The 20,732-nt window shown below is 38.7% G+C and overlaps 1 protein-coding gene across 1 annotated transcript in view; it reads left to right on the plus strand.

The window, feature by feature from the left end:
- The first annotated feature begins 618 nt into the window (after positions 1–618).
- LOC145440247 (atlastin-1-like) overlaps positions 619–20,732 on the plus strand; it is a 95,703-nt gene continuing 75,589 nt past the window's right edge. The window contains exons 1-2 of the mRNA XM_080317823.1: positions 619–861; positions 9,055–9,204. Of these exons, the coding sequence (XP_080173949.1) occupies positions 649–861; positions 9,055–9,204 (363 nt within the window). The 5' untranslated portion in view covers positions 619–648. The remainder of the gene's footprint in view (positions 862–9,054; positions 9,205–20,732) is intronic.

The raw sequence follows: 20,732 nt of genomic DNA on the forward strand, positions 1-20,732 counted from the left end.
ATTTTTAAATCTATACGGAAGATTGATCTGATAGCAGAACATTTAAGCGGTGTAGCCTAATCCGGGTTATGATAGAGTCGTGATAAGTAGGCTATTGTTAATATGTCATTGCCAAAGTCAAATTAAATCATCGTCAGATTTGGCCTTCGATTAATATTGGAACATATCAATAACAACTTGAATATAGTAATAGCATTGTTTCTTAACCTTAGCGATCGTGCCCCTCGTGCTTTGAATAAGATTTCTCGTAGCACCTGGATATTTTCAACACAATTTCTGATTGTACCTATATTAAAAGTAGAAAGCCCATACACGTAAAATCTTGCGTAGAGCGAAGACCATTTTCCAGTTGAATAAATTGGTCAAGAAAATATTCCACAGCATAGAGGCCTAATTCCACAATGCATCTCGTACCCCATGATGTGGTGCTCCGTACCCCGAAGGAGTCTGCACGGTTTAAATCAGCCTGATTTAAGCCAGAAACCTACCGCCAATACATACTAATTTAATTACGTGTCGACGGCCGCACGAATTCCCTTCTACGGTCGTAGGTTGCCCACCCCTGGTTATGTGTGACATTATAATATGAGGATAGGCTATTCTTAAAATGTCATAATTTGACAGGTCTTTATCGAGCAGAAGATAAATATGTCACTGCAAAACATGGGCAGCGAAGGTCCTATTCCATTATTAGAAGACGTGGACGGAAAACTGATGTTCAGAAGAGACAACCTTAAAAAGCTTTTTGAATCGGAAGCATTGAAGAACAAACAAATAGCAATAATTTCTATTGCTGGAGCGATGCGATTGGGAAAGTCTTTTCTTTTAAACCTGTTCCTGCATTATTTTAGGATTAAAGGGGTAAGAGATATATTCGATCTACCAAACAATGACCTGCTGTAATAGGTTTGTTTGTTTTGTGGTATTCATGGTGTTTGTCGACTACTATGGTCATTCACACCAGGCCGATATTATCCAAGTTTATTCTGTAACTGCCGACTTACAGCACGTCCCACTTCTAGGCTTGTTGTAAGACACCGCTTACGCGGATGAGTTGTCGATGAGGAGGCTAGATAAATCGCCAACACTTATGGATAGGAATTCTGAAGTTGACCTCGGTGGGACTCGAACCCGCAATCCATTAGTGTTGCAGCCGCAGATTATACCACTGTCCTATCTGGTCCCACTGGTGTACTAGGTGTTTCGATCCATTTATTGCAGTGGTTCTTGACCCCTATGGTCGCGATACAAATTCTGATCACTGAGACATTTTGATGACGAATCTAAAATTTGACTGTTTCTGTTGGCACGATAACCCGCATATAATATGGTTACAATCAATGTTCCCTCTAATTTTTCAAGAGTCTGCGCAAACACGCTAACTCACTGCGCAGGCCCTCGGACAAGAGTGCGCAACCACCCTCCAAAATGGTGATAAAACTAACAACTGGGGGGCTTCGCCCCCCAGACCCCCCACGGTTTGTACACTTTTCCCGGTATTCCGGCATCTACATTGGGTGTACGTTTAGTGGTTGCGTCCCTAAACGCGCCAAGCGCGAAAAAATTCTATATTCATGATTGCATCGGTCAATATGATTGGGAATTGCATATGTATTGCTATCAATTTTTATCCTCTCCCTGCTCACATATTCAGATTTACCGGTAGAGCCGATCCAGTGAGGTGTGTTGGAATAGATGGATCCTCTGAATAATATTAAATCATCTTCGGGCATACCCGTTGATATAATGACTTCGTTACATGATGCTATTTCGTGACCCCCCATCTGCTATGTTAGAAGATATTGAAATCGTCAAAACGTACTAAAGTGAAAGACGTACACGATTTCAAATTGGTTTTTATTTACTGGATAATAATGTTCCCTCGATATGGCATTTGTGGGACTCGGATCGCCAGGACAGGAATATTCGGCGTCATCCATTTAGGTGCCTATGAACATGAACATTGAACAAATACACATATATGTATATATATCGAAGTTTCCGGTCAGCACAGGGGCAGTCTTTTTCGCCTTTGGTTTTCTCGCTGCTGATCGTTCTGGCGTTTTCTTGGAGTCGCATGTTACATAGCCTTCAACTTCATATGTCTTGGCGCGTCATGGTGCGGTAATGGTCGACGCCCAACTGCCCATTTCTATAAATCATGCGTATTTTTTTGTTGGGAAAGAGTACCCAATAAACAAGATATCTGACAATAATAAATCGCGCGTAGCGCAAAAAAAATTCCTGAAAGATTCCAAAAAATACACCATGATTTATGTTAATTCTCGAAATAATTTTGGGCCCCCTTCGAGCTCGGCCCCTCTAATTAGGGGGTTTGAGGTGCGACAGTTACGGTCCTGAGTAAATCTTACGCAATGTTCAAGCCACGCGGAGAAGGCTATTCGTTAGTTTCTCGCAGATTAACTACGAGCTAGCCCATTGTTATTATTATTTATAACTTTGGTAAACCATTTTATTTCGCCATTCCCAGAAAATAATGCGCTATTGAAATGATATCAGTATCGCTCACGCGTAAGAGACCATACTAATAAAATATCTTTCGTGAGGCGCACGTGATTGTAAATTCTCTTTTCTGCACGGAGCGCAATATTTACCTTTGCGGGCCGCAGTTGTACCTCGGTTTCAGACTTCAGTGATAACACTATTTGGCCCTGGCAATGTTTCATCTTAATTTCCACAAGTCTGCGCGCCCACGTGGTCCATTGGACAACAGTACGCAACGACTAAAAAAAACATCATTTCGGATTTTTTGTGCGCAGCGTAGATTTTCTGTGCGCAGAGACCGTTTCAGCACTGCGCTTTTGCGCACGTGCGCAGCTTAGAGGGAACATTGGTTACAATACGTCCTCCTTTAGAAAGATTTGTCCTCCTTTTTCAGGTTCTTGAAAATGTTCTCGTTTTTGGCATGTTTTTATTGGGTTTTTTTATGTACTTTTTTCTAAGTCATGACGGCACGCATATTTAATTGTGGCGTGATAGTGAATTCATATTCATAAATGAAAAATATAGGGTAACATATCTCCTTTGATTAAATAGGCTTCCAAGCCCTGACATATACGGACAAAAAATCTCTTTAACCAGAACTAGATCGTCTTGCAGCATTTCTACGGTCGTTTCTCATCATCATCATCATCAGAGTCCACTCTGTACCAATGATGTATATCTACGAACTATAGCTGTTGGGCCTACTATTTCGAAAGTTGCAATCACCCCGTATCGTATACCTTGGCTATATCCAGTGACGTGCGGTGAGGTTCATGGCTGGTGAGGCACGGACCCCCACCCCCCCGCACCCCCACACACAAACAAGCACACACGGACGTAAAGTAGCCTACCTGATACAAAGAGATCCCAAATGTTAATAACACCAGCAGCGGGTATATACAGAGCATTTTCTTTGCACACTGATAGCCGTTGCAATTCCACGTTATACAATACATGTAGGATTGGTCGCTATTGTGCTAAATGGGCAAGTTTAGACGGATAATAATTAGTATCTCTTCAAGTACCGATATAAATTATTCGAAGCATAAAGCAACGACAATGAAGCATATGCAAGTAGCTATCACATACCACAATTTAACGGAAAATAAATAACAACAGAAGTAAGGGAATGTAGGCTATTTCCTCCGCATTACGTATTGGCCGTCACTACTATATGATTCCTACAAGACAGTCAAGACCAGTGGTTCCCAAACTTTTTCGGTGTGAGGGCCAAATTTAGAATTTCAGAGTACGGTCGGGGCCGCACGAATACTACGACTATGAAACGGACCCAAAAGTCATCATGGCTATTTCGGAGTAGTTTTATTGCCCTGGCGAGATTTTAAAACTGTACACTGTTTACCGCTACTTATCTGCTGCATTGGGTGTCCGTCGAGTGAATCAGCTTTTCTCGCCTAAACGCGCGAAGCGCGAGTAATTTATTTAGTTTCATGACTTTAGTTTCATGACTTAAGTTTCATGAATCGTTCAATATGATCGGGAATTGCATGTATTGCTATCAATTTTTGTCCTCTCTCTGTTCACGTAATCTGATTTACCCGTAGAGCTGAGTGAGGTGTGTTCGAAAAGGTATAGGCCCCTTCAATAGTAATTAAACATCTCCGGGGGTACACTCGTTGGCAGCAACGTAACAGTACTTCGTCAGGACCCCGGGCTCCCATAGGGTTATAAACTGACCCCGCATCACGTTGTTTGCTTTTGCCACGAAATTAAAGTTGTACTGTTTAATGAGACAGCGCGACGCGCGAATATTTCGATAATAACCCCGTAAAATTAAACATCTTCGGGCGGCCGGACCCTAGGTATGACTTTTTTACATGATGTTATTTCGTGACATCCTGTCTGCTATATCAAAAAATGTAGAATTGCCCAAACCTACTAAACTGAAAGATCACATGATTTCAGACTGGTATTTCTGCACTGGCATAGAATTTTCTTTCCTGCGGGATTGTATTTGTCTTGTGAGGTTCAGATTGCCAAGACAAGAACATTCGGCGCCAGTCATTTAGGCGCCTATATTGACAAATAAACCTATATGTATTTTGTATATATAACGAAGTTTGTGGTCAGCATAACAGCAGTCCTTTACGGCCAAGGCTTTTTCGCTGCCGATCGTTCTGACACACTTCTTGGAGTCACGTGTTACATTGCCAACGCTGATATGCCCATTTCTATAAATCTTATGTATTTTTTTCTTGGGGAAGAGTACCCAATAATCAAGGTATGTGGAGAATTAAAATCGCGCAAAACGCGAAAAATTTTTGAAAGAGTTGCACAAATTTTTAAAAAATACTCTATATTTTATGCTAATTCACAAAATAATTTTGGGCCCCCTTCGAGCTCGACCCCTCTCAATTGGGGGTTTGGGGTGCGGCAGTTACGGTCCTGACTATAGGACTACCAATTATGCTGCTTTTAGCCGGCTAAGCAGTATGCATCTCGGCGTATTCAACCGTGAGTCACGTGTTGCACATGTAGTTATCATAGGGTTACCATACGTCCTCTTTTAAGATGATTTGTCCTTATTAAGATGATTTGTCCTCGGAGGACGCCCAAATGTCTTCTTTTTTGAGATTTTGTCTTCTTTTTTGAGGATTTTGGTTACATATATGGCCAAATTCGACTGGTATACATTAAGTCAGCACTGTAGGAACGCTACGGCGGCTATTTCGGGAGCTGGACCGGAAAGTTGACCTTATTTTCAGTAAACCACGTGTTAATGTGAAAGAAAAACCGTATTTTCTGGGAGTTGAGCCTCGTTTTCTTTTTTAGTCAAGCGACCACGAACTATGGGAAAAATCTACAATTTTTTCAAGATATTCCTCCCGTTTTGAAAGTTATCAATACGTATTTATATCTATAGCTACTGCTCGTTCATCTGGAAAGTTAGGGCACATTGCATTGAAACAGCAGTGACGTAACGTTAGCAGTCTATGACAACTTTCCTGCAATTCTATTATTAAAAACTACAGAGGCCAAGCCAGGCAAGAGTATTTTATAAATATAAATTTTATTTTTTGTCATAAATCGATTTCTTAATATATTTTGGGGGCCGCAAGAAGGCTATCTGGGGGTTGCATGCGGCCTTCGGGGCCGCACTTGGGAATCACTGGTCAAGACTGTTGTATTCCGAAATCGATAGCGCGTTTCACTGTGCTGCGATTGTCCAATTGTTAGCGAATAGTGCATGAAGCAAATTCGTTTGTGCCTCACCTGGCCATTGTTTTTCTGCGATGGCATTGTTTGTAATGAAGCCGAATGTCACCTTCCTTGGCGATTTTGAGGGGGTTCTGATGGCCTGACACTGTTAATATTTGGATTTTCGGACGTGTGACGATAGCATTTGATTGATACCAGTTGTTATGAATTCCGAGCTATTTATGATGAATTGCATTGTCGCAGGTGAGGCACGACCCGCCCGTGCCTCAACTGTGCCGCAACTGTCCTTTCGCGCTGTATTTTTGAATATTAATTATGAAAATTGATGGTGTTGTGTGTTAATTGATGATGTTGTGTGCCTCACCTGCCTCATTGGACCGCACTTCACTGGCTATATCGGGTGGTAATCGTAGTCCATAGGCTCATACAACATGTTTTTTGAAAGTATTCACACAATTATGGCATAATTTATACAACTTGAAAGTCCTTTGTTTGAAGCACCATATAAAAATGTTTTTAACAAAGTGCTTTAAACAACCATTTGTTTTAAATGCAAACCTAGTAGCAATTTAATGATAATGAAACTTTCTTGGTTGCTTTCGAACCTTATTTAACGTCCACTTACAAAGTAATAATTATATTTATAATACGAGCTTTCGAAGCGCCACTCCTTCATCACGTGTTAAAGTGATTATAACGCAGAAAGATATTGAATCCAAACAAATACCCATATTGTGACATCATTATAATGTAATGTTAGTAAGACCAAGTTAATTCATGCAGTGGTTATAACTAGGACAAGTTTTTGTTGCAGTCAAATCCGTGGAATATTGCACTTATTTTTCACAAAGGTTGCAGGTATTTTTCGCAAAATTTGCACTAAAAAGTTGCAATTATAGACAAGTTCCTTGAAATTACTAGGGTATATGAGATACTTGAATCGATCCATATCCAAGCCACTGTAGCAAAACTCAATATTGGCGACTTCAACAAAATCGTTGCCTGGAAAAATTGACCCAGTGAAAATATAATTTTTGGCGGTATAGCCTGAATGTACGTCAAATCAGAATGGACCTCAAATTTAAACGACAATTTACATACTATATACTTATGTTCAGCTAACTTCACCTAGCGTTCATTTTTATCATAGAATTTTTACGTCAAAGTTTGCCAATTTGATTTTCGTTTGAATATCTTTCTACATGCTTGTTATTGTGTCCTTGATTCTTGATATGGGGCATACGAAAAGTCTTCGAGTTAATAAATTCTTTACTGCATTGAATGTAGTTCTGAAAGAAATATTTACAAATAGTGCCTAATATTTCCAGTAAAAAATTATTTGAAGTAAAAATAAATAAAAAATTGCAAAATGTTGCATGAAAAATCGGAAAAGCTGCAAAAATTTGCATGAAAAAATATAGAAAAGTTACAATATAAGATTCCTCCAAGCAACTTAAAGCATAGCATACTTCATAGCTTCTTAGCATATAGTGCAGTGGTTCTCAACCTTTTTGGCTTCGCGGACCATTTTTGACCATCACGGACCCTCGCGGACCCCCCTCAAGTTTTATTTCAATTTTAGCTCTATTATGTAGCAACCTTCATCTGTCTTGTGCAAATATGAACAGTAGGCTTGTGATAAACAGCAAAATAATGATTTTTTTGAAAATAACCTCATACTATTTATGTAGAAATTGGTAGACTTTTATTATTTCAAAGCTAATTTTGCTGCTGTATTTCTTGAAGTACGTGGTCGTGTTTTGAAAATCCGCGTCTTCGTTTTGATATGAACGAGGAGTGCCGAAAGTCATTTTCGCAAAGATAGATGGAGGCTAACGCAATAGCAACGCACAACGCTTCCGACGGTACTTTTGGCGTGATCGCAACATTTATGGCAACAAAATGAAGAATTAGATATTTTATGAACATATCACGCCCAGCATCTAGCGCAGGGACGGGCAACATACGGACCGCGGGCCGGATTCGGCCCGCAGAGACTTTCTACCGTCAAAGTGAAATCCTAATCTAAAAGTATAGACAAATTTTATGCGCCAAAGAATGAATCCAAGTTTTCCAACCTGAGAAAGACTGTCATGAAACGACTGTTCGGGTTTACATATATATAGGCTATATACGAGCAAACATTTTCGACCATGAACAATTGAACATTAACAAGACAAGGCTGCATACCAACATAATTGGTGATATGAATTTCAGGGTTGGGCCGTAATGCTTTGATAGCAACGAAACACCCCTTGTTCATCAAAAAATCAGCCTTATTGTCGATAGGGCATCCGAAATAAGATTGCGCCAAATCTGATAGCCGAGCTTTAAGAGCATTGTCCGATTTATGACGAGTGTCTGCCGAAAATATTCGGGCTCATTTCAATATGAATATACTATTCAATTGTATGTTGAAGTTCTGTACCTCCGAGAAGCTGCTCAAATAGTGGTTATGTATATCACAGGACAAAATGGATTATGTGGCGAGGTTTCAATCGGTGCATTGGGACAAATTAGGGAAATACTTCGGAGATTTTTATTTCAAACGACTGTTCACTAATTTGATGAGACTGACAATTTCAAATCGAGAAGGTTTCGCAGACATTATGAAGTCACCCTGATTGACGTTACAGAACTTTAATACATTTTTAAGCTTCGGGTTTTAATAAATTCTGCAATGAATATATTATTAAAATGTATATCTCCATATTTTTATTTTTCTCCACAAACATCAACAAAACTTCTCTAAACAGCAATAAGTTTGTATCAGCAGGTTATTGGAAAATTGGCAATGAAAATGAATTTCCATACTACGATAGGTCATGTCAGACGATTACTATGATGATATATGAGTCATGAGGTTTTAGCAGTTGTGGTGCGAAACTGCCTCATGCTTTCTCAAATTAAAAAATAAAATTAAAATTACGTTATCAACCATTTTAAAAATTTAGAGGTCTCGCAGACCCCCTGAAATTGCTTCGCGGACCCCCGGTTGAGAACCGCTAATATAGTGAGATGCCGGAACCTGTTAAAAAGTTGCACAAAATTGCAAAAACTTGCCCTATAGTTACAACAAAGACAACGACTGAGGATTAATTTATGAACTGAAAAACGATGGACAGCCACCTTTGTCGTTATTATTGAAATTGAATCACTTACTACAATCCTCCAGCTGCGTTTTCACACGCAATTTGTTTCTATGCAATGTACCCTATGGAAATAGCATCCACCATATCCAATCGGAATAATATGATATGGAACTCTTATGTTGTGGTACTTTATCATATAAAATCTTTGAATATCAGCCCAGTTATCACATATTCTATATAATCAAAATGGTCATGAAATTTTTTATGTAAATTTTAGTGGAAGAAAAGAGACGGCGAATGGTTACGCGACTGGAGTTCACGAGAAAATCCAGGATTTGATTGGCGTAGTGGAGATCAAGGTCATACCCGAGGTATAGTGGCTTGGGGACAGCCGATCGTCGTAGAGCGACCTCGTGATGGAGTTGAAGTAAGTAAAGTACAGACTATGGCTGAAAGAAACGATTTGAATTCATAAATATTAATCGGATGTTATTTGTAACCGTTCGAGTCGGGTAAAAAAAAATCGATTTTTTTAGTACTGGAATTATTCGCTTCGTGCAGTGGTATGATACGCGGTTGCAATACCAATGTGTTGCGGGTCCAAGTCCGACCGAGGTCGACTTCAGAAGTCCTATACCTAAGTTTTGGAGGTTTATCTAGGCTCCTCCTCGCCAGACTTGGATCAATTACAATAATTCAGTTCAATTACAATTACTCACTGCTAAAAAATATCGAATTACAATATAATTACAAGTACTGTTAAACATGTAATTAAATGAATTACAATTACTGTTGAACATGTAATTGCTTCATGTTCTTTGACAACCGTATATCGACGTAATTAGCAACAATCTCAAGTTATTCATGTTTCTTTCATGATACGTGGAATACCCTTTAATTAAAAAAAAATACTCGAAGGTATTCGAACTATTCCTAATCATGAATACTGAGAACTACAAACAAGGAAAAATGTTTCAAGCGATTGCTGTTAACAACCAAAAGTTTCAGCGACTAACAGCGAATAGGCTACAGGACAGTCAATGAAATGTAACAAACGATTCGGCTACTCAGAGCTGAGTGAGGATAATGAAATCTAATGTGTAAGGCGTCAGCGATAATGACGATACCGATAAGATATGTAAAATTAAAATAAATGCAAAAGGAAAGAACTTCCTGAAAACTAGGAATTACAACATTCTGGTGCGCCTTTACATTTTCACTTGCTCGGAAAATGTTAGATCGCATTTGATGAACATCGGGGTGCGAAAATTTCGGGCCCCAGTTAATTCGGTCAAGATTGGAGGTAAGATTGGGATAACATTTCAACAAATGCGTGATCAAGTTTGTTGAAGTCTTGGTTGGAAACTTGAATTTCTTTTTGCAATTGTTGCAGCAAGCCTCGGTACTGGTCAGAGATTTAAAAATAAAACTCTGACCGTGGTGTAGTAAATGATTCAGCACAGGTTTCAAAAGAGTTTATTTGCTGTTCATTCATTTTGATATAGTAAGATTTAGTTTAGCTTACTGGTTCTCTTAACGCCCCCCTTTATGACAGTGAAATATATCGTGCCCCCTGATCGTCATATCACACGATGAAACCAGAATGTTAGCAATCCTTACAGATAGTTTGATGGTATGGAAGGTTATGACTGTTGATGGGAGAATTGTCCAATATGAAATTCGGACTATACACAGAGCAATAACCAGAAATGGAGGTGAATCGCGCCAAGCCCGGAAAAAATTTAAGTTTACCGAAGCTTTGCGCCCCCTTCAGATGCTTTCACGCCGTTCAAGGGGGGAAGCCCCCCCCCCCTAGTTTGAGAACCACTGGTTTAGCTTATATTGTAATTCACAAAGTTTTCTGTTGCTACCGAAGTATGGAGAACAGTTTAGCATGTCTAAATTACCTAGTTATAAAGCAGAACGCATAGAACAGCGATGTAAATATAGTCTAAATATTACAGGTGGCGACTGTGTACTAAGGCCGTAAGGCAGGGGTCTCCAACACGCGGTCCGCGAGGTCCTATTTTGCGGCCCGCGACCTGATTTGAAAAAAATTCAGAAAAACGCATAGTAAATCATGTTGAAACGCTAAAATTGATTTCAGTTGAAACATAATGTTGTTGTTTTTCAAAGTGAGCTATTCTATGTGCCCACTATCACTATTACTCACTAGTTGATACGGCTTCGGCATGGTAATATCATTCCATGGATGAAGAATTTGCTGGTACGAATGGGCATATTGCCTTGACGTGCAATGGCCCACCACTGCCAAGACCGAGACGCCTGCAAAACGACTTCGGGCGCTCCAAAAGACCATGCTTTACGAGGAGATAGTTGTCTAGCAAGTAGGCCTACCGTGTATAGCAGTAGTAGGATTAGCTGGCTTTGTTGCCCGCCAATCCCAGAAGGCCACGTCGCCTTAATTGCCACGCCTACATTGCCACATCATCCGCCCATTGCCGCACCTATAGCACACCTATTGCCACATCATCCGCCCATTGCCGCACCTATATGACGGCCATTGCCACATCATCTGCGCCACATCATCAAGCGCCACGCCTATAGTGCCACATCATCCATCCACAATATCATGATTATGCGTACTGAGCTGTTTTTGAGAATATGAATTCCCCTGTAATACACTAAACGTTGAACTAGATTTCATAACGTCATCACAGAGGAATCAGCCAACTATATTGATCTAGGTTTTAGGTTTGAAGCCTGTAGTCACCGCATTTCATACGATTCAGCGCTTTTCATGTCTCCTAACACTTTACTCAGTCTCATTGAAATAGCATTGCATAGTCTATCAGTTCATTTATTTCGAAAAAAGAGCATATCAATGATATCGTTGAACGTTATTGCGTCGATTCGCGTGCTGAAATCCTCCAGATCGGTTGATGTTTCGAGGTAGTCCGCTTTGATGGCATCCGACGCTGCGATCCGAGTTCTTGCGTTCGATCTGACCGTTTTGTTTGATGTAGCGATCACTGTCGAAGTGCCCTTTGTTTATGGAACGATGATTGAGTTGGCGGCATGCTGTGCAAATTGTAGCTTCCGTTCATTCCCGTCATAGCAGAGGTAGAGTTCATGCATGGGTAGGGTGTGGTGTCGTCACTTGTAACTGTTGCGGTTGGTGATGATGTGAACCCAGAGAATGTCGGTACAGTTGCAAGGGATTGCCTGGCGGAGACATCGATCCTATCACGCCCTGTTCATTTTTACAGGCGGTCTCACACACTTTGGTGCGTCTGAAGTAAAATTTCAGCGTCGTTGTTTGCTATAAGCCGGGAAATTAGAGTCGCTGCTTCGCACCATTTTAAAGGCAGTCTCACACACTTTGCTGCATCTGAGCTTCATACTAATACATGCATAATTTTTGCATGACGAGAATACGGGTGATACGGTCAATAAACGCCGGAGGCGAGTCATTTAAACCTTGTTGCTAGATAATACCGCATTCGGCTACGACAAAGTTGCCCTGCAACAAAAAATAGAAGCCCTAATGATCATGCAGAGGAAAGTTCAATTATACATCGAATTATTCGAATAGACCAGTGCTTTTCAACCTGTGTGACGGTTCGCACTCGTGCGAATGAAAATAAATGCAGTGCGAATGACGAAGATGGTGCGAACGGTGCGAATGAAAATCCCGGATGAGTGCGAATGACGAAGGTGGTGCGAATGGTGCGAATGAAAATCCCGGATGAGTGCGAATGAAAATCGTGAATAATAATTGTTAATTTTTATGACCTGGAATACTTCAAATAAACCTAATTAGAAATTCAAGGGTAGTGTAACTTTTGTTGTTGCGACGCAATTGTAAAAACTTGTTTAACTTACGACCCACCATACTAATCGTAGCTCTCCCAAGCCGTCGTGAATTGATATTTTCGCACTCTAATTATTACGTAACCAAAGGCCTGGTTTGGAAGCTTGTGTAGTGGCAGACATATACAGTATATCAGCCAGTCTGAGCCTGCGACAGGCCGGAAAAATGACGTCAAATTGACTTTATGCTTTCTTTCGCTAAACAATCATCATACTTTTGTAATAACTGTTCGATTTGTGCGAGGCTCGTGGATAGTAGTAAATACCATCATTACAGACTCACAATTGCAAGTTGGTGTATTGCAAATTTTACCCCTTCAAGGGTTATAAAAGTATGGACGGCAAAAGGTATAATTTTTGGTCGACATGGTGCCTTAGCTATCTGTCAATAGGTATGTAATATTTGTTGAAATAGTTGCTATTGATCATAGACCAAGCTTGCTTTCAGAGCTGGAAACTAAACGCATATGAAAATTTACCTAGGTGTTCCCCACACGCATCAAATGTAGGTCTACTCAAGTGTTTATGAGGTGGCGAATAGTTCGACGGTTGTTGGCATGCAAGGACGTCACATAGAATTGTGGAGTATTCTGTAAACTATAATCCAGTGATCTATTTTCAATCACCATATTTTTCATTAATCTAAACTAAGTACTGTTAGTAGGCAAACCCTAGGAAAATATATCCTCTGATAAAAGCAGGAGTAATTTGTTATCCGTGAAATAAATAGATGGTGCGACTCTAATGGACATAAAGAAATGAAAATTTTGTAAAGTAGATATTTTTCGGTATGCTAAATTCGGCTACGCGGTGCTAGACTTCTTGGCCGCATGAAATAGGATGTTTTAGCTTCAACCTCAACGCATTAGCACACCGAATTTAAATATAGGCGATAAATAATATACAGTAGCTCCAATTTTAATGAAAAAATAAAAATAAAAAAGCGTGAAAAATTGCATTTATCCTGGAACGCACCAAGAAAAACCGTATGAATTTGTAAAGTAGTTAGAAAACTACACTATTCCGCTACACTAAAGACTTAAACAATCCGGATTTTGTATGGTGTATACTAATTTTACATTGCGGAGTATTTAGTAAAGTTCAATCCAGTGATTCTCCATCTATTTTCAATCACGATCCTCTTATTTGTCTAGGCTTCGAACCCCACACCCAGTACGTTTTATGGGGATAGTTACTTCTACCCTAATTTAAAAGGTTTCTCAGATATCGATGCAATGGAACTGGGTTGAGCGAGCGGTTAAGGCGTTGGACTTAAGTTTCAATGAGCAGGTGTTCACGTGGGTTCGAACCCCACACCCAGTACGTTTTACGGGGATTAACATTTTTAGATTCAAATATAGCGTATCGAGTACTTTTTTCTCAACTGTAATAAAAACTTTTAGACTCTGGATTTTGTGTAGTAGGCTATATACTAATTTACAATACCGCATTTGTAATTCGTGCAAGTACAGGAATATCATAGTTCTTGTAACAAAGTTGTCTGCGCACAATATATGTTAATCATAAGTCCTACACATTCATGGTTTCGTCCAAGTTTGAGTTTTAGAAAATATTATACCGACATCGCGGCATCTTTTAAAAACAAAACCATGATCAATGCTTGAGAGACCATTTTTGCTATTTTTCATTGACATAAGTCATTCTGGAACGCGAAAACGCATTGTACGATATAGATGAAAATTAAGCAAATCCTAGGATCCTCATTTTCAAAGTAGCTTAGATCTCGAAATAAGCTTTGACTCGCTATTCTCCTCAAACCATGGAATTATCACGAGTATCAGCACCTTCGATCACTGAAGAAAAGGATGAAATTATATCCGAAGCATATTCCTTGACCAGGAATTTTATCATGTACGAACTCGACGGCTCATGCTAATATGTGACTCCTCACCTTGAAACTTGGTACGTAGTTGTAGGAATTGTGATTATGCAGCATACCAAATTTCCTCACGCATTTCATAATGGAACAACTTTAAAACTAACGCGGTTCTACATCGACTTTTTGCGTACATCTGTTTTGCGTGGGGGCGTATAGCACGTACCTATACATAGTCAGCTTTAACAACGGAATTACCATGCTTAACATTGAATCCCAACTCGAAACTTGATACGTAGTTGTAGAACATTATGGCAATGCACCATGCTAAATTTCATCACACATCTAATGATGGAACACCTTTAAAACTAACGCAGTCGAATACCGACTTTTACGCATATCTGTTTTGCGTGAACATAGCATATACCTATACATAGTCAATTTTAATAGCAGAATTACCGTGTTAAACATTGAATTCCCACCTTGAAAGTTGGTACGCGGTTATAGAAGATTATAACAATGCACCATACCAAATCCCATCACACATTTCATGATGGAACAACTTTAAAACTAACGCGGCTCTACATCGACTTTTTGCGTTCATCTGTTTTGTGGGAGCGTATAGCACGTAGCCTACCCATACATAGTCAACTTTAATAACGGAATTACCATGCTTAACATTGAATCCCAACTCGAAACTTGATACGTAGTTATAGGACATTATGGCAATTCACCATGCTAAATTTCATCACACATCTAATGATGGAACACCTTTGAAACTATCGCAGTCGAATACCAAATTTTACGCATATCTGTTTTTCGTGAACATAGCATATACCCATACATAGTCAATTTTAATAACAGAATTAGCATGCTAAACATTAAATTCTCACCTTGAACGTTGATACGCGGTTATAGGACATAATAACAATGCACCATACCAAATTTCGTCAGACATTTCATGATGTAACACCTTTAAATCCAACGCAGTTCTATACAGACTTTTGGCTAAATCTGTTTTCCCGTAGCGTAGCACGTACCTATACATAGTCAACTTTAATAACGGATTTAGCATGTTAATAATCGACTTTGTTTAAATAAAATACGGAATATAAACTAATCGAAAAATTCGGTAACCAATTTCGCGTAGGCTATGCATGCATACAAATGAGGAAAGTTACATCAACGCGTGTTAAAGTAGCTGTATCGAGTTATCGAATGATTTTTCCTTACATCAAAACAACTAGAATGTATAACTAAATTGAAAAACGTATCTAAATGAGCTCCAGGGCATTGTGATTATGCTGCATACCAAATTTCGTCACACATTTCATGATGGAACAACTTTAAAACTAACGCAGTTCTATAGCAACTTTTGCCGAAATCTGTTTTCGGTAGCGTGTACATATACATAGTCAGATTTAATAACAGAATTATCATGCTAATATGTGACTCCTCACCTTGAAACTTGGTACGTAGTTGTAGGACATTGTGATTATGCAGCATACCAAATTTCTTCACGCATTTCATAATGGAACAACTTTAAAACTAACGCGGTTCTACATCGACTTTTTGCGTACATCTGTTTTGCGTGGGGGCGTATAGCACGTACCTATACATAGTCAACTTTAACGACGGAATTACCATGCTTAACATTGAATCCCAACTCGAAACTTGATACGTAGTTGTAGGACATTATGGCAATGCACCATGCTAAATTTCATCACACATCTAATAATGGAACACCTTTAAAACTAACGCAGTCGAATACCGACTTTTACGCATATCTGTTTTGCGTGAACATAGCATATACCTATACATAGTCAATTTTAATAGCAGAATTACCGTGTTAAACATTGAATTCCCACCTTGAAAGTTGGTACGCGGTTATAGGAGATTATAACAATGCACCATACCAAATCCCATCACACATTTCATGATGGAACAACTTTAAAACTAACGCGGCTCTACATCGACTTTTTGCGTACATCTGTTTTGCGGGAGCGTATAGCACGTAGCCTACCCATACATAACCAAATTTAATAACGGAATTACCATGCTTAACATTGAATCCCAACTCGAAACTTGATACGTAGTTATAGGACATTATGGCAATTCACCATGCTAAATTTCATCACACATCTAATGATGGAACACCTTTGAAACTATCGCAATCGAATACCAACTTTTACGCATATCTGTTTTTCGTGAACATAGCATATACCCATACATAGTCAATTTTAATAACAGAATTAGCATGCTAAACATTAAATTCTCACCTTGAACGTTGATACGCGGTTGTAGGACATAATAACAATGCACCATACCAAATTTCGTCAGACATTTCATGATGTAACACCTTTAAAACCAACGCAGTTCTATACAGACTTTTGGCTAAATCTGTTTTTCCGTAGCGTAGCACGTACCTATACATAGTCAACTTTAATAACGGATTTAGCATGTTAATAATCGACTCCCCACCTTGAAACTCGGTACGAAGTTGTAAGACATTATGACAATGCACCATGTCAAATTTTGTTACGCATTTCTTGATTGAACAACTTTAAAACTAACGAAGTTCCATACCGACTTTTGCGAGTGCGTAGCACGTACCTATATGCATACTCAACTTTCATAACGGAATTACCGAGCTAAACATTGAATGCGCAACTTGAAGATTGGTTCACAGGTGTAGGGCAGTATGACAATGGAACACATCAAATTTCATCACACATTTCATGATGGAACACCTTTAAAACTAACGCAGTTCTATACCAACCTCGCGTGAATCTGTTTGCGGGAGCGTAGCACGTACCTATGCGTGATCAACTTTAGTGATGGAATTACATATGTAATTAAGTTTCAACACTTTTACAATGATTCGTCTTGCTTCCTATAACATCCCACTCGAGAAAATGCGTCGTAGGATATAGATGAAACTAGCACCACTCATCAAGACCGCTGAAAACAGTACATTTCAACATTTAGTAGCAGTAAATTTCTAGTAAAGTACAAGACGTGATGATTTCCGAGTGAGCTAAAAAGTAAGTATTGCAGGTATAGTTTACCTGAAAACCGAATACTCTGAAATAGAAGTAGATGCAGTGTAAATAGTTAATCACTTGATTAAGTTTAGTGCAAGCAGATAAAACCTATACTTGAGTAGTACAAAATGCACGAGTACTTCGCTATCGCCTCCCTCCACGTAATAAGTGTCTACGGTTTAAGACTGCTTTTACCGATACTCGTCCGTTTCAGTTTTAGATAGAATTCGGAAACCAAATAATTTCATAAACATAAGCTAATTTAATGAATTTACTCGAATGTACTATGCTGCGCTGATAAGATTAATTATAATATACTTATCATGTTACAGCGATTTTTCTAGCGTAGAAAATCTTTAAAATGTAGTAAGCAGGCCAAATGAAGATATTCGTTGAGCTGAATAAACATAAAAATACTCTAGACTACTTTATCGGTACTTTACAGTTACAGTTTTAGATAAAATTTGTCCCTTTCACCTATAATTACAACTCCTCGCTATCTAAACATGTTTAGAATATATTATTTGCGATGATACGAACCCGTGAAGTACTCAAGTTGCTTTTCGTAGGATATAGATGAAACTGACAACACTCACCAAGACCAGTGATCCACTGAAAAAAGTACATTGTAGCAGTAAAGTCCTACTAAAGTACAAGAAGTAATGATTTCCCAGTTAGTTAAAAAGTAAGTATTGAGGTATAGTTTGGTCGAAAAAGCGAAAAACTCTGAAATAGAAGTAGATGCAGTGTAAATAGGTAATCACTTCATTAAGTATAGCGCAAGCAGGCCAAACCTATACTTAAGTACTGCAAATGTACAAGTACTTCGCTATGTTCTCCCTCCACGTAAAAAGTGACTAGGTTTTAGAGTACTTTATCGGTACTCGACAGTTTCAGTGTTAGATAAAATTTGGTAAGACTTTAAATTTTAAAGTAGTTTGAGCTTACGCTTGTATCACCTTGACAAGTAACATTATCAGACATGAAAATGATACTATCACCGAATATAGAAGTTAACACGCGTCAATGTGCTTCGGAATGCACGAGAAATTGCTTACTAAGAGAAGTATATTGTTGTATACACAATAGTGGAGAGAATATTTAAAATGTAGTAAGCAGGCCGATGGGTATTCGTTTAGTTGTATAGGCATAAAAAACATTCCCGCGCGCGTCTTAGTATTAGGTGGTAGGGTTAGGAAGTGTTTTGTTTAAGAGCGCGTGGGAATGTTTTTTATGCCTATACAACTAAACGAATACCCATCGGCCTGCTTACTACATTTTAAATATTCTCTCCACTATTGTGTATACAACAATATACTTCTCTTAGTAAGCAATTTCTCGTGCATTCCGAAGCACATTGACGCGTGTTAACTTCTATATTCGGTGATAGTATCATTTTCATGTCTGATAATGTTACTTGTCAAGGTGATACAAGCGTAAGCTCAAACTACTTTAAAATTTAAAGTCTTACCAAATTTTATCTAACACTGAAACTGTCGAGTACCGATAAAGTACTCTAAAACCTAGTCACTTTTTACGTGGAGGGAGAACATAGCGAAGTACTTGTACCTTTGCAGTACTTAAGTATAGGTTTGGCCTGCTTGCGCTATACTTAATGAAGTGATTACCTATTTACACTGCATCTACTTCTATTTCAGAGTTTTTCGCTTTTTCGACCAAACTATACCTCAATACTTACTTTTTAACTAACTGGGAAATCATTACTTCTTGTACTTTAGTAGGACTTTACTGCTACAATGTACTTTTTTCAGTGGATCACTGGTCTTGGTGAGTGTTGTCAGTTTCATCTATATCCTACGAAAAGCAACTTGAGTACTTCACGGGTTCGTATCATCGCAAATAATATATTCTAAACATGTTTAGATAGCGAGGAGTTGTAATTATAGGTGAAAGGGACAAATTTTATCTAAAACTGTAACTGTAAAGTACCGATAAAGTAGTCTAGAGTATTTTTATGTTTATTCAGCTCAACGAATATCTTCATTTGGCCTGCTTACTACATTTTAAAGATTTTCTACGCTAGAAAAATCGCTGTAACATGATAAGTATATTATAATTAATCTTATCAGCGCAGCATAGTACATTCGAGTAAATTCATTAAATTAGCTTATGTTTATGAAATTATTTGGTTTCCGAATTCTATCTAAAACTGAAACGGACGAGTATCGGTAAAAGCAGTCTTAAACCGTAGACACTTATTACGTGGAGGGAGGCGATAGCGAAGTACTCGTGCATTTTGTACTACTCAAGTATAGGTTTTATCTGCTTGCACTAAACTTAATCAAGTGATTAACTATTTACACTGCATCTACTTCTATTTCAGAGTATTCGGTTTTCAGGTAAACTATACCTGCAATACTTACTTTTTAGCTCACTCGGAAATCATCACGTCTTGTACTTTACTAGAAATTTACTGCTACTAAATGTTGAAATGTACTGTTTTCAGCGGTCTTGATGAGTGGTGCTAGTTTCATCTATATCCTACGACGCATTTTCTCGAGTGGGATGTTATAGGAAGCAAGACGAATCATTGTAAAAGTGTTGAAACTTAATTACATATGTAATTCCATCACTAAAGTTGATCACGCATAGGTACGTGCTACGCTCCCGCAAACAGATTCACGCGAGGTTGGTATAGAACTGCGTTAGTTTTAAAGGTGTTCCATCATGAAATGTGTGATGAAATTTGATGTGTTCCATTGTCATACTGCCCTACACCTGTGAACCAATCTTCAAGTTGCGCATTCAATGTTTAGCTCGGTAATTCCGTTATGAAAGTTGAGTATGCATATAGGTACGTGCTACGCACTCGCAAAAGTCGGTATGGAACTTCGTTAGTTTTAAAGTTGTTCAATCAAGAAATGCGTAACAAAATTTGACATGGTGCATTGTCATAATGTCTTACAACTTCGTACCGAGTTTCAAGGTGGGGAGTCGATTATTAACATGCTAAATCCGTTATTAAAGTTGACTATGTATAGGTACGTGCTACGCTACGGAAAAACAGATTTAGCCAAAAGTCTGTATAGAACTGCGTTGGTTTTAAAGGTGTTACATCATGAAATGTCTGACGAAATTTGGTATGGTGCATTGTTATTATGTCCTACAACCGCGTATCAACGTTCAAGGTGAGAATTTAATGTTTAGCATGCTAATTCTGTTATTAAAATTGACTATGTATGGGTATATGCTATGTTCACGAAAAACAGATATGCGTAA

This window comes from Botryllus schlosseri, chromosome 6 (assembly GCF_051294905.1).
Source record: "Botryllus schlosseri isolate E-star chromosome 6, Bs_hap1, whole genome shotgun sequence".
NCBI lineage: Eukaryota > Metazoa > Chordata > Ascidiacea > Stolidobranchia > Styelidae > Botryllus > Botryllus schlosseri.